General features: G+C 40.1%; 1 protein-coding gene across 3 annotated transcripts in view; it reads right to left on the bottom strand.

Annotated features, from left to right (window-relative positions):
- Positions 1-22372, bottom strand: part of LOC124612937 (synaptonemal complex protein 1-like) — a 500344-nt gene that overhangs the window by 82759 nt on the left and 395213 nt on the right. For all 3 annotated transcript variants that reach the window (XM_047141436.1, XM_047141437.1, XM_047141438.1), the window contains one exon: positions 19659-19724. In XM_047141436.1, the coding sequence (XP_046997392.1) occupies positions 19659-19724 (66 nt within the window). The remainder of the gene's footprint in view (positions 1-19658; positions 19725-22372) is intronic.

Below are 22372 nucleotides of genomic sequence, written 5' to 3'. Positions count from 1 at the left end.
TATTTGAGATATTTTCACAATGCTTTGCACACACATACAAAAACTCAAAAAGTTTTTTTAGGCATTCACAAATGTTTGATATGTGCCCCTTTAGTGATTCGGCAGACATCAAGCCGATAATCAAGTTCCTCCCACACTCGGTGCAGCATGTCCCCATTAATGAGTTCGAAAGCATCGTTGATGTGAGCTCGCAGTTCTGGCACGTTTCTTGGTAGAGGAGGTTTAAACACTGAATCTTTCACATAACCCCACAGAAAGAAATCGCGTGGGGTTAAGTTGGGAGAGCATGGAGGCCATGACATGAATTGCTGATCATGATCTCCACCACGACCGACCCATCAGTTTTCCAATCTCCTGTTTAAGAAATGCCGAACACCATGATGGAAGTCCGGTGGAGCACCATCCTGTTGAAAGATGAAGTCAGCGCTGTCGGTCTCCAGTGGTGGCATGAGCCAATTTTCCAGCATGTCCAGATGCATGTGTCCTGTAACATTGTTTCCGCAGAAGAAAAAGGGGCCGTAAACTTTAAATCGTGAGATTGCACAAAACACGTTAACTTTTGGTGAATTGCGAATTTGCTGCACGAATGCGTGAGGATTCTCTACCGCCCAGATTTGCGCATTGTGTCTGTTCACTTCACCATTAAGAAAAAATGTTGCTTCATCACTGAAAACAAGTTTCGCACTGAACGCATCCTCTTCCATGAGCTGTTGCAACCGCGCCAAAAATTCAAAGCGTTTGACTTTGTCATCGGGTGTCAGGGCTTGTAGCAATTGTAAATGGTAAGGCTTCTGCTTTAGCCTTTTCCGTAAGATTTTCCAAACCATCGGCTGTGGTACGTTTAGCTCCCTGCTTGCTTTATTCTTCCGCGGGCTACGCGTGAAACTTGCCCGCACGCATTCAACCGTTTCTTCGCTCACTGCAGGCCGACCCGTTGATTTCCCCTTACAGAGGCATCCAGAAGCTTTAAACTGCGCATACCATCGCCGAATGGAGTTAGCAGTTGGTGGATCTTTGTTGAACTTCATCCTGAAGTGTCGTTGCACTGTTATGACTGACTGATGTGAATGCATTTCCAGCACGACATACGCTTTCTCGGCTCCTGTCACCATTTTGTCTCACTGCGCTCTTGAGCACTCTGGCAGCAGAAACCTGAAGTGCGGCTTCAGCCGAACAAAACTTTATGAGTTTTTCTACCTATCTGTAGTGTGTCGTGACCATATGTCAATGAATGGAGCTACAGTGAATTTATGAAATCGCTTCAATCATTTGTAATAGCCCTGTACTGTGAAACGCAATATGACATTTATAGTAGTCAGTGATGAGCTTCCGCCTCCCACTTTTTCAGCCAGTAAAACAATGCAGTACATCAACACCGAGGACTATTAATGAAGAAATAAAGCTGGCAAACATCACAATTGCCAAATGTAATTAGTTTTGCTAGCCACACATTAACTGAGGCAGAAAGATCATACACTGTATCAGAATTAGAAAGTTTGGCAGTAGTCTGAGCATTCAAAACTTCTGAGTAGTTGTCATTGGGGAGAAGTATATTGTGATCACCAACCCCTTTCACTTTTGTTGACATGCAGTTTATTACACAGGAGATTGGCAAAGTGGTGTCTATATCTGCAAGATTTTAATTTCAAAATTATTTATATCAAGGACAGTCAGAATATCATTGCTGATGCTCTATCAAGGTTACCTCAAGGTCTAGATGAATTTGGTAAATTTTGGGAACAGGATTCTCAGATAAGAACTTTACTTACGCAAAGTAAAATACAGAAATTTGACTACAGCAAGTTTTGTTAACAAGTGAAAACCATGCAACAACAGGACCTATGATGGAACGAGGTCAAACTAAATCTAACACAATAAGGCAAAGAATAGGTAAAAATGTGGCAAAGGGAATATAAACGTGTTTTATTCCATCACAAATATTCTGACTCAGAAGAATGGTGCATTTGTCTTCCTGAGAAGTACATAGAGGAATTGTAGTGCACCCATGAAGTGTGAAGATACTATGTGGTAAGTAAATATACTGAAAGACAGGTAAACACTGCTACCTTCCAAATCTGAGACAACAAGTACTTCAAGTACTACAAAAACATATAGTTTGTCAGAAGGCAAAATATTCTAACTCTTCCAAACATATCAAGCTTCACCCAATTTTAACTAAGAAACCTAGTGTCTCTGGATGTGAGTGGCCCCTATCCAAGAGGCAAGGGTGAAGCAAGATGCGTAGTAGCACTATATGGCATTTTTACAAAGTATATTAAGATGTACGCTGTATGTAGTGCAACAGTGACCACCACCAGGAAAAAAACTGAAGAAGATTACTTGAGGTGGATAGGAAAGCCACGAGTGATACTTCTGAAACTGCCTCACATTTTATAGGACAGAAATTGAAGCACTTTATGACATCACAGGGTATAAAACACATCTTAGTATCAAGATTGCACCCCCAGGCATCACCCGTAGAAAGAGTATTCAAGAAATTTATCAGTTTGTAAGAACATACATACTGCACACACACACACACAAAGTGGGTAGAATACGTCACACCTTTCACATAGGTCATTAACAATCTTATAGATTCTTCCACTGGTTTCACACCAAATGAATTAATGTTTTACCCCAGACAAAAGTATGAATGGGAGTCACCCCAACCAAAAATACCAGTGGAGGAAATGGAAGAGGAGAAAATTAAACAAGTAGTAATCACACTGGAGAACAGGGCTGAATATAGGAAGAAAATCTATGGTTAGAAACTGAAGCATGTTACACAGTTTAGTGAAGGCCAAGGAGTTCTGTTGTGAACCCATCCTAAGTCAACAAAAATAGGAAAGTTAAACAAGAAGTGGCAATTTCCAAAATCCCATATCCTGGGGCTTAAAGATTGATCTCCAAGAGGACTGGTCGAGACAAAGGTCTCTACCCCCATAAGGACTTAATGGCATTTGTTGAATAAACATTTTTGACAAAATGACTGTACATAGTGTATATAATAATGATATTTTAATTTCTGTTTTCTTTTGAGTACTAGTGTTAAGGCAACATGTTTAGATATAAGAGATTTTACTTGTATTTTGACATATAAAGTAGTAGGTAAGTGAAATTGAGAGAGATATTAAACGATACATTGCTTCGCTTGACGCAAGGAGCAACAAAGCAGAACAGAGCTTGCAACACACACTGTTGTGTAATCGCAATGGTGAGCTACATCAGCAGATGAGGTGAAAGCAATGACTTGCATGCATGTGCATGTAAACATGGCCACAGGAGGTTTAATTATTAGACAACTGACATGATAAATGGTCACCAGCTAATGCAATTAAATGCAATTTGCCCACACACATAAGAATTATATACATATAGGAAGAAAGAAGGAATAACAATACTATAACTATAAAGTTAAGGTGGACTACATCTAATACACATGCAGTGTTGAACTAAGGAAATGTACGAGAGACTGCGAGTAATATCTACATAAAATAATGATGTTAACCTACTATGTACAGATTTGTGTAGGTGTTAGCAGAAGGGAACTACGGGACATGTAAGATAGATTCAAGGATGTGAACGGTGACAGCTACGATGAAAGCAGGATATAGAGATGAGGAGCATCTTGTGCTTTATAGAATTTTGTAGATACTTCTCTTTACAGAGTTAAGGTGAGGCTGGTGCTGTACTGGGCAGGATTGGCGAATAAAACAGCTGCATACTGACATAAAAGAATGACTGAATCAGTGACCACTGAGCTACTACACAATTAGTTTTAAGTTAGTTTTCCGTTGTTCCCCCCCCCCACAGCGACCTGTGCATCAACACAGAGTGAAAAAAGAAATCATAAACTTCTAGAGGGGCATGGTACCATGTACATTTAATAGGCTGCCGCTCAAGCAAATAAAACTTAGTTGTAAGAAATATTATATAAGTGATATGAATGAACAATTCTAAGTATATGCAGTACCAGTCCAGTAAGTGACATTGCAATGATATAGGTTTTTCTCTTTACAATATGTCTACAACTACATTTATGGCAATTAAACACATGCCACGAGTAGTTAAGTTGCATGTCGTCTGGAGTAAACAATGTCTGTTTCATGTAGTAGGAACATAACAAGAATCTACCATAAACAATGCTGACTGAGAGTCTTCTTGTAACACAACATATGAGTTATACATCCTTTCCTTAGTAATCCGATGAGCCTGCAGTCAAATAGATTCCTTCCTTCATTCCTAGAGCCAATGCTAAGTGTAGTTTGACAAGCAGTGCGTAGTGTATCAGAAGTAGATCCGATGCTTTCCCACCTGCTCCATAAGTAAATAAGAAGCTCCCATGAATAATGTGAAAGTAATTATGGATCACGTTTCTTATGTAAAGATTTGTGATACCCAAACACACACACAGACACGAGGATGATAGATGTAACTGAGGTTATGCATATTAATTCTATAACATGAACGTAAATGAACTAATATTGACAAACTATACTGATATGACTGGTTATGAAAGTAATCAAAGCTAATGTAGCATTTTAAATATTCCCAAAATGAAACGTGTTCTGTTGGTCAATTTTGGAATAACCATGTTGGGAGGTAGCCCAACAGCTAATACAGAGAGTATGAATTGGCATGAAATCTATGTAATGTAGGATACTTACTACTTGCAGTACTGGAATTAAAGCATGAATTCTCATTGAAACTAAATTTGGTACCATGAACAGTCTTCCTCACAGTGTAAGAAAAATACAATGCAACATAAACAGTATTTTTGCAGCATACTTGGTGCTAAACAAAAAGTCAATTGTTCTGATTATTCCACACACATATATTTAATATTGGAACTGGAGTTAGAGTAGATAAATCAATACTTGAGTCAATCATGACTTTCAGATCTTACTCGGGTTGGCTCTCCACGATGACAATAAAGTCAGCTAATGAGATATACACTCTAATCAATGGACATGCACCAACTAACATCATAAAAAAAAAAAACAAAGTAGAAGAAGTAGAAGGATTCTGGAACCAATTAGATAATATTCTCAAAAAAATCCCAAATAACCATGTCAAAATCCTTATGGGCAATTTCAATGCACAAATTGCTAAAGAAAAGAAATATAGATATTGGGTAGGTAAATGGTCAGGACATACACAGGCCGACCAGAATGGCATAAAACTCATTGAAATCTGCAAAAACCATGACCTATTTTTCAAACTGACATTTTTCAAGAAAACAGTTTCAAAAATCAAAACTTGGATCTCACCTAATCCATTACTAGGTGAATATCAGTTGTATCATGTAATGATACCCCACATAAATACAGTAGAAATCATGAAACTTGAAGTCCTTAATGGAATAGACCTGGATTCTGACCATTACCCAACAAAATTCTCCCTAGATGTCATTCCAGAAAAGATAAAATTCACTAAGAAATGTCCATACCGTAAATATGAAGTACAAAAGACGAATGGTAGTGAACAATTTACAAAAGAAACACAAAATTTAAAACCACAAAATAGCCAACAACTGCAAACAGGGCTTTTAAAAGCAGCTGAAACTGTAGCGCCGCAAACAAGAAAACATAAACACCCATGGTGGACAGATGAGTGTGACCAACTGATAAATCTCAGACAACAGGCACGGCAAAATTGGCACGAACAGTCCGTAAAGGAACATGAAGACAAAACATTGCAAGACATAGAACATGATTTCAAGAAAAACAATTCCCGTAATTTCTACAGAGTATTCAAACAAAAATTAACAAAGTACTCTCCTCCATCATTCCAATTCAAAAATGAACATGGAGAACTTGCCCATACCAACACCAAAAACTGTGAAATTCTTGCAAAATACTTTTCTAAATTACTGAATTGTGGAAAGCCTGCAGAAAAATTTTAAATCCATCTTACACAATGAAACCTAGACTCAAAGCCACCAAGTTTACAGGAGATTAAAGAGATAATTCAGTCAATGAAAAGTAACAAAGCATCAAGAGAAGACCAAATCACTGCAGAATTATGGAAAAATGCAGGAGAAAATCTTACTGCAAAACTAAAAGAAATTGTAGATGAAATCTGAAAAACTGAAAACATCCCCACAGATTGGAAGACAGCAATCATACATCCTCTGTACAAAACAGGAAGTAAAACAGACCGCAACAATTATCGTGGAATCTCTTTATTGTCAATAACATACAAAAGCCCTACTAAACTAAGCAGAACCTCAGCAGGATTCGAAAATAGGTGAATACCAAGGTGGATTCAGAAAAGGTTGATCATGAGTAGAACAAATCCTTAACTTGAAAAAATTGATGAAATATTTGCATAGTACTTCAAACAAAAGTTATGTCATCACATTTGTCGACTTTAAAAAAGCGTATGACAGTATAGACCGAGAATCCGTCTTTGAAGTGTTAGCAGAATTCGGACTAGATCAAAAGGCAACAAACATCATAAAAGAAACACTCACGGAGACCAAATCCAAAGTAAAATTTATGGAGAATTGAGCACAGAATTTAAAATAGACACAGGAGTACGAAAAGGGGACGGACTGTCCCCAGTGCTCATGAATTGTGCTCTTGATAAAGTTGTTTAAGAATGGAGAAAAGCACGTGCACCAGCACACAGACTGGGACCGAAATGTAAGGGCATAGAATTAGACTGTTTAGCAATTGCTGACGACATAGCACTGATCGTCCAAGACATTACTGATGCACAGAAACAGCTAGAATTATTACAAGAGCAGGCAGCAAAAATAGGATTAGAAATTTCATTTGAAGAAACAAAATTTATGACTGACATCAAAGATGCACCTTCTGATCTCAAAATTGGTAATAACTACATCTCTCGAGTAAAAGAATTTAAATATTTAGGTGAATGGATTGCAGAAAATTGTAATGAAAAGAATTCTGTCAGATCAAGAGCTCAGAAAAAAGAGATGGCATTTTAGTTAACTAAAAACGTTTACAGCAAAAAGATGCTCTTGTGGAACTGCAAAATACGACACTACACAACAGTAATTAAACCCGAAGCTCTCTACACATCTGAGACACTAAATCTTCAACACAGAACACTAAAAGGGGAATTAGAAGTGAAAGAATGTAGAATAATGAGGAAAATCCTAGGACCAAGAACTAAAGATGGTGTGCATTATACAAAACCCAATGCAGAAATATATAAAAATATCTCCAAAATAATAGACACAATACGCATGAGAAGAATCCAATTCACAGAGCATTTAGAAAGAATGGACTCAAACAGGTTAACGCACAAAATCCATACATTTTTAAAGAACAAAACTACAAGACCGAATTGGTACAAACAGACAGAGAAAGACGTGAGAGAATTAGGATCTCCAAATCTATATCACAGAAATGAAATCAGAAAAATCACAAACACACAGGGTTTTGAGGAAGAAGAGAAAAAACCTAATTGACATACTAGCCCATTCGTTGCATATGAAGGAATACTGGGCAAAAAGGAAGGCGAACAAATGTTGATTACACGTGATCCTAAGTGATCCATCTTTGAAGAAGAAGAAGAAGAAGAAGTCACTATTAAGTTAAACTGATGTTCTTTGACTACCTCTAATTTTCTGCTGTTGCTGATCATACACTCCATTCATTAAATCTTGATGATTAGCATATATATATTTTTTAGACTTTTGTGCATTGGGAAAAATTACTGTCTCTTCCTACAATTGCAGGCAAAAGTTATGATTTTTTTATTATCACACATATCATTTGACACACCAGTAAAAATTACATGAATGAAACAAAAGCTGTAAAAAAATTGAATATTCTTCTGACATTTCTCATTTGTTACAGAGATTATTTTAAAATCCACCTTTGCCATCTTCTGTGGTGATATACCAATTTCTCATTACCAATTTGGAAAAGAAAACATTCATATCAACTGATATTGCAAGAAAAAATAAAAAGGTCTTACACAAACCTAATATGAAGTAAGTGTGAGTGGAATGTCAGCAATAACATGTAATATAAAAATGTGTTAAAATTGTAACTATGAAAGTAACGATTTGTTTTAAGAATGGATGCTTAGTATGCTTGTGTAAACCTGCAAAAATTTTTACTAAACTACACTCAACTCTGAATAAATGGAGAAATGTTTTATAAGGAACTTAGCTTTCTGGCAGCTGTTCATCAATGGATTTCCTCTCCACTGAATAAGCACACTAGGATGGGTAAATAATGGATCCTAGGCCGTAAAATTGGAGGTCTTCTATCACAGCACCACAATCACCACAAGCACACATACCATTTACAAGAAATGAACAAATATTTGTGGAGGAATCCATGGTGCAACACACGACGACTTTGCTGTTTCACATGGACATGCATGAGTTAAAAGTATTCAGCAAGGGTGAAACCATTAAGGTCCCAGTTCCAGGCCACCAACTACTTGCCACACGTGTGTGTGCAATGATGAAAGAGACTTTACTAAACCAAATGTTGAATATGCACAGTATTTGAGATCTGTGCCCCTGTTTTCCTTTTAATTATTTGTGTTAGTTTATGTGGATATAATAAGGTAAAGCTGACATCTCCATTTAACATAACATAAGTCTATCTAAAAGACCAAGAAATAAAGAGTTTTGCCCCCCCCCCCCACATCAATAATAGACAGCAACTGGTTAATCATATGAAACTGCCTAACACTGTACACCTCCATACAGTATCAGTGCACAGTGGGGGGCAATTGAGTAATACCTAAACAACTATCTCCCAATATCATACCTTTTTATTTTTTATTATTTTTTTCTCATTATTAATTTATATGAATATTTTCTTTTCCTCATTAGTAATAAGATATTTGTACATTGCCACAGAACATGGCAAAGATAGGCTTCTAAAATCATCTCTGTAACAGAAGAGCAATCTCCGGAGAATATTCAATTTTTTAACAACTTCTGTTTCAATTTCACTTAAGAGTGCTTATTTTTAAGATCTCGCATAAAAAGGACGCATAATTTTTACTCATGCATCAACAATGTGTGTATAAAAATGCAAGAAAATGTATAGTTATTATAGCCATGAGAATATGTCTATTTAATATGTCAGTATTCCTTCACAATAATGATTTTTGCCTGCAATCATAAGAAAAGACAGGAATTTCTTCCATCCTACAATGAGATCTTAAAATATATACTTGCTAATCATCAAGATTCAGTGGATGGACTGTATGATTGGCAACAACAGAAAATTAGACTCAGACAGTCTAAAAATCTATGTTGACTGAGTAAGAAAAATTATCCTAGATATATTATTCATTTTTGTGCCTTCAGTATTTGTACGTTTCATTGTATTTTTCTTATGCTGAGAGGAAGACTGTTCATGGGATCAATTTAGTTCAATGAGAATCCGTGCTTTAATTCTAGTACTGCAAGTAGTTGTGGCATCGATAGGTCACATCGACCACACAAATTACAATCTTCAGAATATTAACTGCACTGATTAGCCACCATGTTTAATTCAATCTGCCTTTGTACTTCATGCAGTATTCATGTGTATCAGTCTTTATGGTAAAATATATGTGTATATAGAAAACTTGGGAACTGTTTATTATGTGTATTACAATCCGTATACAGCATATTGGTGACCTTGGACAAAAAGTTCTACATCTTCCGCGACTTCCGTGTGAGTCATACAGAATCAACAGGTTTCACATCCGACACCATGGCTACATCATTGAACATTCTGTACGAAGATTACGAGGCCCAGCTCTTACGACCAGGCCAACACAACCCTCCACCATCGGTTATTTCGCAGCTAACGGACAATGATCTATGATCTTCGACAAGGATAATCTCTACCTTAGCAACTCCACAACAACCGAGTGTTATGCAGTTACCTCAAACAATGGACTCAGGCATTGTTTTGCCAGATTATGCACAACAACAATTGAAAAGTGAAGTGGACGATCTACTAAATATTGTGACGAGCGATCACTTGTACAAAGTTCAAAGGGACCAAAATTCGCACATGTGCTTTTATCCTCTATGCACCACAATGTCAGTTACAGTAGTGCCATGTGCAACACCACCATTTGAGCAAAATGCACATGCTGTCAACTATTACCAAGCTCACCAGCCTCGCCTTCCTCACAAATCACTAACAGACATTTTTATGCATCCAGTTCGCCAGAACAAACCACTGGATCAGTGGCCAAGTTTGCACCCAACGTAGCCTCTTCACCCAGCAATGTTGTACTATGACAGTGCGACCACCAAAAGGTTTCACCAGTGTTTAATGGTCCTACCATGAAGGGTGAGTGGCCAGTGTGCACAGAAAACTCTTGTTGTTGCCTCTTTATGCTCCAAGCCAACCCCCCCCCCCCCTCCCCAACTCCCCTCACCCACAGGTGGCCTCAATTCCATCCATAGAACTGCTCGCTCCTATCGCAGTACCATCTGTGTCTGACGCACCAGGCTTCCAAGACATTTCTGAGTTGGACAATGTCAGTGCTGTTCCTGCAATTACCGGTCCAGTTTACAGGCCCTCATTACACGCCACTCGTCTGTTCACTCCCACGGTACCGACCATGCCTGCCATGTCATATTTTTGGGCTTCTTCAGAGACATTACAACCAGCCATTGTTCCGAACATGTGTGCTAGTAACATTTCCACTCTGGTGATGCCGGATCCCGGCATGAACTCATCTGCAGCGGGACCCCAGGCCTTCCAAGACACGTCCAAGCCACCTTCATCTCCACCTCCAGGCCACCTACCCAAACTACCTCCCCTATACGAGGACAATCCAGTTTCATTGTTTGCACTGGTGGAGCACCTCTTGTCCACAAGTGACTGATGACAACTCCAAGTTCCTATGTTTGGTCACACACCTTCACGATCAATCAGATTTAAATTTGTGATCTCCTACTTTCGCCTCCACCACCGTCGAAGTACGGGTTTGCCAAGAAAACAATATTGTACTGACTTGCCAGCTTGCCACAGGAATTGATAATCAAGATTCTGTACAATGAGCACCTGGGAGACTGCACGCCATCACAACTTTGGCACTGCCTCAGGATACCCGTGAGTGAACACACGATGCCAGACATCACTCTGTGGGTGGTATGGTCTGCCAAGTTAACTACCAACCTACAGATACACCTACTGTCACACTCTTTTGAGTCTATTGTTTCTTGCCTACACATTGCAGATCAAGTGTATGTGCTCCTGTGCCAGAAACACCCAGCTCATCCTCCATCACTGTGTCACACTACACCTCCTGTTTATCGGCCGTCTGCAGGCAGGGGCAGGGCCCGTTCTGCTTCCATGCCTTCTACACTGCCAGGCAGTATTCGTTCACTCTCTCCTCTTTCCGAACACTCAAGACTGGCCCACACTCCATACGTCCCAGTTCACGTCCCTGAACAGATCAACGAGGACAAGCCTCCCCCACCATCACAGTCTTCGCCACCGCCACATATGGCTCATCCATACTGTTGGTACCACAAGATTTTTGGGGCTGAGGCCAAGAAGTGCATGTTACCTTGCCAACACCCAAATGCCAACCACAGGAACTAAGTGACGCTGAGTCCTGCGGCGAACTTCACAGGCGTCCCCTAACATTGCACTCCATCCACTCGCCCCCTCGGCCAAGCAGTCATTTATGCGTCACAGACATTTCATCACAGTTTGTCTACCTAATTGACACTGGTGCTGACATGTCTATCATACCTTGATCGTTGGCTCCTACTGACTTTTCACTGACGAAGTCACTCCTATGAGCTGTCAACATTACAAACTGTCGGTTCTGTGAGAGTGATGTTGCACCTACCCCCTTCTCTGTATTTCCCGTGGACCTTCTACATCACTGACATTGATGAACCAATTTTTGGTATGCATTTTTTGTCCCATTACAAGCTCTCCCCGAATGTAGTCCAGTGTTCAGTGTTACACCAACCATCTAAAACTCAGATCCCATGCTCCGGCACCCATACTCTTCGTTCTGTTTCCGCCACAACATGAGATTTACACCAGTGGCCATTAAAATTGCTACACCACAAAGATGACGTGCTACAGACACAAAATTTAACCAACAGGAAGAAGATGCTGTGATATGCAAATGATTAGCTTTTCAGACCATTCACACAAGGTTGGCACTGGTGGCGACACCTACAATGTGCTGACATGAGGAAAATTTCCAACAGCAGTTGACCGGTGTTGCCTGGTGAAACGTTGTTGTGACGCCTTGTGTAAAATGCGTACCATCATGTTTCTGACTTTGATAAAGGTCAGATTGTAGCCTATTGCGATTGCGGTTTATTGTATCGCAACATTGCTGCTCGCATTAGTCGAGATCCAATGACTGTTAGCAGAATATGGGATCAGTGGGTTCAGGAGGGTAATACGGGACGCCGTGGTGGATCCCAATGGCCTCGTATCACTAGCAGTCGAGATGACAGGCATCTTATCCTCATCGCTATAATGGATCGTACAGCCACATCTCTATCCCTGAGTCAACAGATGGGGATGTTTGCAAGACAACAACCATCTGCACGAATAGTTCGACAATGTTTGCAGCAGCATGGACTATCAGCTCGGAGACCATGGCTGTGGTTACCCTTGATGCTGCATCACAGACAGGAGCGCCTGTGATGGTGTACTCAACGACAAACCTGGGTGCACGAATGGCAAAACGTCATTTTTTCAGATGAATCCAGGTTCTGTTTACAGCATCATGATGGTTGCATCTGTGTTTGGCAACATTGCGGTGTATTCGCACATATTCGTCATCGCCATACTGGCATATCACCTGGCATGATGGTATGGGGTGCCACTGGTTACACGTCTCGGTCACCTCTTGTTTGCATTGACGGCACTTTGAATAGTGGACGTTACATTTCAGATGTGTTACGACCTCTGGCTCTATCCTTGATTCGATCCCTGCAAAACCCTACATTTCAGCAGGATAATGCATGACCGCATGTTGCAGGTCCTGTACAGGCCTTTCTGGATACAGAAAATGTTCGACTGCTGCCCTGGCCAGCATATTCTCCAGATCTCCCACCAATTGAAAACGTCTAGTCAATGGTGGCCGAGCAACTGGCTGATCACAATACACCAGTCACTACTCTTGATGAACTGTGGTATCGTGTTGAAGCTGCTTGGGCAGCTGTACCTGTACACGCCATCCAAGCTCTGTTTGACTCAATGCCCAGGCATATCGAGGCCATTATTACGGCCAGAGGTGGTTGTTCTGGGTACTGATTTCTCAGGCTCTATGCACCCAAATTACGTGAAAATGTAATCACATGTCAGTTCAAGTATAATATATTTGTCCAATGAATACCCGTTTATCATCTGCATTTCTTCTTTGTGTAGCAATTTTAATGGGCAGTAGTGTAGTTTGCAAGTGTTCCACCCTCGCACTGTCATGGATAATTACCCCATGCCTAACATAAATGATTTCACCCATACGTTATCGGGTGCCACAATCTTCAGTGTGATTGACTGCAAACGTGCTTATCACCAGATTCCCGCAGCACCAGAAGACATCCCAAAGACTGCAGTCATCATGCCGCTCAGTTTGTTCCAGTACAACTTCATGCCATTCGGTTTAAAGAATATGGCACAAATGTGGCAACTTTTCATTGACTCAATCTTACGATGATTTGAGTTCTGCTTCACATACCTGGATGACATACTCATTTTCAGCAAATCGACTGAAGACCATGAAGTTCATTTATCCCAGGTCCTCCAGACTTTGGCATCATATGGTGTCGAGGTCAACAAAGAAAAATTCCAATTGCGTCATACAGCCTTCCAAACCCCGCGTGCAGGCTGTCACATCATTGCCACCCCCAGCTACGTACAAAGAACTCAGACGTTTCCTAGGTAATATAAATTACTACAGCCGCCATCATCCTTCTGCTGCTGCTGTGCAGGCCCTGCTGATGGACTTGCTCTCCAGTAAACAAACTTTGGACATTAAACCAGTCCGTTGGACTGAACCCATGCTAGAGGCTTTCAGGGCTCTTAAAACAGCTTTAGCCCATGCAGTCATACTCGCCCACCCCAATCTGTCTGCTGATTTGTTCATCACTACGGATGCCAGCGACATCACGGTCGGGGCCATATTACAACAGATCAAAGGTGACACAGTTTCACCCCTGCATTTCTTCTCCCTAAAAATTGTCTTAAGTATAGAAGAAATATTCTGCTTTTGATAGAGAGCTTCTGGTGGTGTACGAGGCCATCAAACATTTCTGCACTGACATCTAGGGTCATCCTTTCTTCATTCTTACTGATCACAAACCGCTGGCAGATGCCTTCTACAACCCGCCAGAGGATCCACCCCCTGACGCTTCTGCCACTTCGACCTGGTCTCTCAATTTACTACAGACGTACGCTACATCAACGGCACGGGGAACATCCCTGCTGATTTCCTCTAGCAGATCAATGTTGTTTCAAGTATCATCGATTTATCTGACCTCACCACTCTACAGGCTTCAGACAAGGACACTCATGGTCTGCTAACAGATCCGCAGTCTTTGCTCGTGTTTACCAAGGCTAAGTTCCCTAGCATTTCAGATGAAGTGTGGTGTGACTCTTCTATGGGCATTCTGCAGCCTTTGCTCTCAGCCACGCTGTGCCAACAGGTTTTCAATGCCTTGCATAATCTCGCCCACCCTGGTGTCCAAGCCACCACTCGCCTCGCCACCGAGCATTTTGTGTGGATAGATGTGAAACGGGACTGTCAAACATGGGCACGCAGATGCAGTTCCTGTCAACAAAATAAAATAGGACGTCACACCTCTCCACCCCTTGGCAAGTTTGACATCCCTACGGGACATTTCTGTCATGTACATATCGACCTTATCGGTCCCCTGCCTCCGTCGGAGGGCCATAGGTATATCTTGTCCACAATAGACAGAATGTCTCATTGGGTGGAAGCTGTCCCCTTAACCAACATCACAGCAGAAACTGTGGCCAAAGGATTCATTTCTTCTTGCATCACTAGGTTTGGCTGTCCATCCACCATCACAACTGACCAGGGTCAACAGTTCAAATCTGCACTTTTTACAATTCTCTGTGATCTTTTCAGTATTAAAAAGATCCATATGACAGCCTAACACCCACAAAGCAATGCATTGGTGGAACGATGGTACCGCACCCTTAAAACTGCACTCAGGTGCCATGACTGTCTCTGGTCCGAGGCACTTCCTTGGTTATTGCTGGGCCTACGTTCTACATTTAAACCAGATTTACATGGGACAATCTCCGAATTCGTTTTTTGTGAGAACCCGATTTTACCTGGGAAACTAATTCTTCCCCAAGATCCTGGGGATTCCCCTTCCTTCCTAGACTTTATCGGAAGGATGCGTGCACACTTTAGAAACACCCAGTTACACCCACCTGTCAGCCATTCCCCACCTGACACTTATGTGCCAACCACAGTCAGCTCTAGCTCACACGTCAGGGATGACTCTGTCAGACAATCCTTACAACCCACTTACCCCAGCCCCTTTGAAGTATTCTGGAGGGGCATGACGATGTTCAACATTATGACAAAAGTTCACCCGTAAACCATTTCTTTACACAGGCTCAAGCTTGCCTTTGTAGACTCTGACACCCCTCTGCTGTCCCATTTGGACTGCCCAAGCACATGTTCTTTTGACGAACCTGCTAACAAGTCTGTTCAACCTACGATTGGGTTTTCTCCATCCAATGATTCACCACCGCAGTTCGCGGGTTCCTCAGACATGTCATCATCATCCACATTCAAAGTTTTTGAAGACACATCTGGTACTAGAGACACGGATGCCCCGTCCTTCGTTCTGTGCTGCAACATGCCACCTGATTTTATCGATGATGTGTCAATTATGGTGTTAGATAATCATGTGCTTGTACTGCTCACCGACAGCACAGACCTGACCCTCACCGAGGAACTCAACATGAAGATAGTGCACAGTTTGTCCCTCCCACAAGAGTGTGACCCATCATGTGTTCAAGCTTTCATTTCTTTGGATGGCTCAGTATGCATTCGGGGAAGGTACGCTCACACGCCGCATCCTCTCCCACACTGCTAATCCCGAGTTGGCCGATGCATCATTCCCCCCCACTGGTTTTTGGATTATGAGTTGGACCAGCGGCCGCCCTCCGCACCTTCGCACACCAAGCCGACAGAGATGGAGCTTCTGGTCGTGCGCCTGCCACCTCTCACCACTCTCGCTGATGCTGACACCCACACAACCTCCCCTCATGTCTTCTGATAGGTCATACTCCGTACTGCAGTGGGAGGGGTGGGGGGGGGGGGGGGGGCGGGGGGTTCTGTGTGGTGTCGATAGGTCACATTGATCACACAAATTACAGTCTTTGGAATATTAACTGCTCTGACTAGCCGCCATGTTTAATTCAGTCTGCCTTTGTACTTCATGCAGTGTTCATGTGTATCAGTCTTTATGGTAAAATATATGTGTATATAGACAACTTGGGAACCGTATATTATGTATATTACAATCTGTATCCAGAATCCCATATAGTAATTATCTTACATTACATAAATTTCATGCTGATTCATACTCTTTATGTTGGGCTGTCTCCCAGCACAGTTATCCTGAAATTGGCCAACAAACTAACACAAGTCTGCAGCCCTTGGCACAGAGTGGTGTGTATAAAATCACATGTAAGTAGCATGAAAAGAATATATATATATCCGTCAGGAAGAGTTGTGGCAATTAAAGTATCTCAACATGAGAGAAGGTGGAGTTTAAGGAAGAAACATATGACCTTCACTGGTCATCTTGTAACAGAAAAGCATTTGTATGATGTAAAAGTGAAGTTTCATTTTTTTGTTATGAAAAGCAAAAATGTGAGCCTACTGGAAATCAATAAACACATGACACAGAATGCCAGCTTACTATTAAATGATCATACTCGATTTCTTTTTTCCCCTTTGTTAAATTAAGTTTTCATTACAAATACTAAATTTGGACTGTAAATTCATCTTATTTCTCATCAGCTGTTAAATGCATCTCCACATAAAAATTTGTCACCACCCTTCTTTTTTGTAAATGTAATCGTTTCTATGTGACAAGAAATGTAACATTTTTTTTCCCTACATAAACACTCTACATAATTTTCATATCTTCTATACAAATAATACCTCTGTAAGTCACACACATTGTTTTTATCTTTGTTCGTGATGTTTGGTAGTCACCTGAAGATGTTCTAAGAAGCTGAAAGCTGGTTCATGACCAAATAAATATGATTTTGCAGAACATTCAGAAGTGTTTTCCTAGTTAATATTATTACCATGTTCTACCAAGCACCAATGGATAATTCAGTTAATGTTAAGGCAAAAAATATTGTGTTATTGTTAATAGTGGTACAAGAAGAAATGGATAGCACCACCTTGCCCTTTACACCTCATCATCTGGGAAATATCCAGCTGATATGATGTGTCACCTGATGATTAGTATGTACAGGCTCCATTATGCTGAAAGAACATACCAAACCTTCCAGCCAAAGAAATCTTCATTCTAATAATGCTGGAAGCTGATTTTCAAGAAAAGTGCAGATAATGAGGACCTATAAGATGTGATAATACAAGAGGTGTAATCAATTGATTATTTATCACATCATACCACGCATTTACAGAGAAGTGTTCTTGAAAATATTTCTCCAGAAACACGTGAGTTTTTGTCAGATCACTAAATTGAGTTGTGAATGTCAACAATGAAAGCAGCTTTGGTATTAATGGGATTATTTGGTACATTACAATTAGCCAGCAACAAAATTGTAATTGTCTGCCTTCATCTCCTTCTTGAACAATGTTGAATCCACTGAAAATAATAGGGATAGATGTTGTGCATACTTAATGTACAGCTTATTTTTGTACATTTATTTTATTGTAAAATTTCCCCTGTTGGGGCCCATATGACAGTTTCAGCCTAAAACTCAAGAGATTCTAAAAATGGGTGTGTTTCTATTTGAGTTTGGTAGTTACAGCCTCCTGTAGATGAGTAACATCTGACTTTATTTTGCTTTGTGATTTTAACTGTTTTCCTTTTTGCATGGCAGATATTAACACAAAGTGAAATGCAGTCAATTGACTGACCATCTTTCCAAGAAAAATCATTTCGGTTGGTTTTCATTGGTACATATCATTGTACTTAACTGCATATGAAGCTGCTACAAAAATTTGAACATCCATGTGTTTACTGTTTGGTTGGGTAATAGCAACGGCAACTGCAGCAAAAATTAATTTTTATCAATTCAATGTGCAAAGTGGAGCACCAATAAACTCCCTGAAGTTCAAGGTGTTTTGAGCTCTTACACTTAGGGTGTGTTTAAGGCACTATTTATAAAGCTTATCGTTGATAATCAATATCAGTTTATAATGCACTGGTGTACAGATTATTAGATAGTAGAAAGCATGTAGAGAGTTTTCATATTGAGCCATTGCTTGAGTAAGGACCATTAAGAAAGATCACATCTTAATAGTTCCTGTACTGTTTCTACCTACTAAAGTCCTGCATTTTCCATGTCTCTTTGTCAGCCTGCAATAATTTATTTTACATTCCTCTTCTTTTTCATTAATTGTCTCCTTTCCATTTACTAGCTTCATTTCTTCCCTTTTTATTTTTTATTCCCATTTGAAAATTATTTTTTAAATGTCAATGAACTTTGAAAACCAACTGCTGCATCACAGTATTCTGCAATTTTTATCTCATTTCTATTGTAATTGTAGTTTCAACTGCTACGCTACACTTCAGGTATCACCTAATACATTGTGTCACTGAACTACCATTCTTTCAATAATTAAACATTTTGTAATTTCCCTTTACTGGTTTCCATTCCTGTTTCCATACCTGTTACTTGGACTTCCTGTGTGTCATTCACATATGGAGCATGGGAAGAACAATTATTTAAATACCTCTGTGCTTGCTGTAATTAATCTAATCTTATCTTCATTATCCCTAAGTGAGCAATATGAACTGCATTGTAGTATATTCCTCGAGTGATCACTTAAAGACGGTTCTTGAAACTTTCTGAGTAGACTTTCTCAGGATAGTTTCAGTCAGTTTCCAAGAGCCTAGCAGTTCAGTTCTTTAAATATCTCTATGACACTCTCCCATGGTTCAAACAAACATGTGACCATTCCTGATGTCCTTCTCTGTACACATTCAGTATCCCCCTTTAGTCTGGGTATGAGTCCCACACACTTAAGCAGTATACCAGAATGGACCACATGAGTAATATTTAAGCAGTCTCCTTTGTAGACAAATTGCATTTCCCTAGTATTCTACCAAAAACCCAAAGCCTGCTACCTGCTTTACTCATGCCTGAGCCTTTGTGATCATTCTATTTCATGTCTCTACTATTCGTTACACCCAGGTATTTGTATGAGTTCACCAGTTTCAGTGATGACTCACTGTGTTCATGTTTGTACAATATTATGGATGGAATAATGACAATATTATGAAAAGAATATATTGTTACTCACCATATGGTGGAAATGATGTGTTGCAGACAGGTAATAATAAAACCAGTAAGCCAGAGACGGTGGTCACATGTGTGAGAGTTGCATTTACATGAATGTGTGTGTGTGTGTATGTGTGTGTGTGTGTGTGTGTGTGTGTGAAGCAAGTTGGCAGTCTTTGCGGCACTTTGAAATCTTACCAGGGCCTTACTGAACAGTTGTGCAACTTTGTCCAAACTGTACTTCAGTACAGACCACACCACCATCTGTGAAAAGTTTGAGGTTACTGTTAATATTATCTGCAAGGTTATTACTATAGGTAGTCCCAGGAGGAATGGTCAACACTCAGGAGTATGAGAGAAATGATGATTCAAAGCAAAAAGTCTAGTAAACACGGGCTCTAAAATCCATACCTAAGAACTATGAGCACTTCGTCATTTTCAATACTATGAAATAAATATCTTCTACTGCAATGTCTTTGCTTTTCATACTTTGAGACATGATATTATGGACTAAAACAAGAAAATAATGTCCAGTAATGGTGGATTCCAAAGCACATACCTTAAGAGCTGTGAGCACTTGTTCAAACTCTCTACTGTGAAACTCATCTCTTCTAGTGAACAGGTGTTCATAGCTCTTAAGGTAGGCATTTTAAAGCCCATGCTTACTAGACCATTGTTTCTTGTTTTGGTCCAAACTATTCTGTACCAATATATGGAAAGCAAAGAGCTTGCAGTTGAAGAGATTTGGTTCATGATATCAAAGATGAAGAAGTGCTCATAGCTCTTAATTTATGCTTTGTAGAGTCCATATCTAACAGATGTTTTTGTTTTGAATGATAGTTCCTGTCATATCCCTGAATAATATCTATTCCTCCTTGGACATCGAGTTTGTAATACGAACAGCAAGGGACCAACACTCTTCCCCGGGGTACACCTGTTGATTACTCTTCATCCAAGATACCATGCTGTGTCCTCCCTACCAAGAATTCCTCAATCTAGTCATAAACTTCTTCATATAGGTGACAATATCATATCAATATAATAGAGGGAAACATTCCACACGGGAAAAATATATATAAAAACAAAGATGATGTGACTTACCATACGAAAGCGCTGGCAGGTTGATAGAAACACAAACAGACACATACATACACACAAAATTCAAGCTTTCGCAACAAACTGTTGCCTCATCAGGAAAGAGGGAAGGAGAGGGAAAGACGAAAGGAAGTGGGTTTTAAGGGAGAGGGTAAGGAGTCATTCCAATCCCGGGAGTGGAAAGTCTTTCCGCTCCCGGGACTGGGATGACTCCTTACCCTCTCCCTTAAAACCCACTTCCTTTCATCTTTCCCTCTCCTTCCCTCTTTCCTGATGAGAGTCTTTCCACTCCCGGGATTGGAATGACACCTTACCCTCTCCCTTAAAACCCACTTCCTTTCGTCTTTCCCTCTCCTTCCCTCTTTCCTGATGAGGCAACAATTTGTTGCGAAAGCTTGAATTTTGCATGTATGTATGTGTCTGTTTGTGTTTCTATCGACCTGCCAGCGCTTTCGTATGGTAAGTCACATCATCTTTGTTTTTAAATATATGACAATATCATATTTTTGATAAAAACTGTAGGTTTGTTACTGAGTAAAATCCTTTTCATAAACAGAAAAGTACTGCATCTACCAATTCTTAGGTCGATGGCTTTCGGGATGTCATGTGAGAGAAGTGCAAGTTGGGTTTGACACGGTCTATATCTTCAAAATCCATGCTGGTTCACTTGAAGGAGGGTTCTCTGTTTGAGATACCTCATTATGATTGAGCTCAGGGCATGCTGTACTATTCTACAACAAATGGATGTCAGCAATACTGGTCAGTAGCTCTGTGGATCACTTCTGCTACGCTTCATGCAGAAAGGTTTGACCTGTGCTTTCTTCCCTTTCTTCCAGCTATCAGGTATGGGTTTTCACTTGAGGGGATGTAGCACAGATTATAGTTAAAAGAGGGGATAATTCAGCTGTAAACTGGCATATAATCTGATAGAGATTCCCCTGGGACTTAGTTCAGTTTTAACCATTTCAGCTGTTTCTCAATGCCAGTGATGCTAATATCTACTTTACTCATCTTTTCAGTAGTATAGGGATAAAATAAGGGCAATACTCCTGGGCTTTCCTTTGAAAAGAAACATTTGAGAACAGAGTTAGGTATTTCTGCTTTTGCTTTGCTAATATCAGTTTCAGCTCCTGTTTTGTCCATCAGTGAATGGACAGTAACTATGTTGCCACCAACAGCATTTACATACAACAGAATTTCTTTGAGTTTTGTGAAAGATCTCTTCACAGTACTCTGTTACTGTACTCATAGAAGACTTTGTTCATTTCTGTGCTGATTGCCAAATGCATTTCATTCAGCATCTCTCTATGCTTTGTTTTGTTCTTATTATGCAGGAGTCTCTGTTTCTCTAGAAGTTTTTTACATAGAAGTTTTTTACATAGACTATGTACCATGGAGGGTCCCTCCCATTATGAACTGTTCTACTGGATTCATATCTTTTCAGTGCATGGTCAACCACTCTTTCAAACTTGAGCCCTAGTTCTCCTTCATGCCAATGTCCTGAGCTTAAAGTTTCAAGCTCATTATTGTGATACAACACTACTGCTTTTTGTCTAGTTTTCTAAACATATAAATCTTTCTACTCGTTTTGGTTGCCCTTTGTACTTTGGTGTTCATTGTTCCTATAACTGCCTCAAGATCACTGATACCAGTTTCAATATATAAATCCTCAGAGAGGTCATATCTGTTTGTTGCCATTAGATTTAATATATTTTCATCATGAGTGGGGTTCTGAACTACCTGTTCTAGGTGGTTTGCAGAGAAGGCATTTAATAGTGTTTCATGGGATGTCTTGTCATGCCCACCACTAACAAAAC

This window comes from Schistocerca americana, chromosome 4 (genome assembly GCF_021461395.2).
Source record: "Schistocerca americana isolate TAMUIC-IGC-003095 chromosome 4, iqSchAmer2.1, whole genome shotgun sequence".
In the NCBI taxonomy this organism is placed as follows: domain Eukaryota; kingdom Metazoa; phylum Arthropoda; class Insecta; order Orthoptera; family Acrididae; genus Schistocerca; species Schistocerca americana.
The sequence above is the reverse complement of the archived record's forward strand: the minus strand, read 5'-3'. Positions and strand labels throughout refer to the sequence as shown.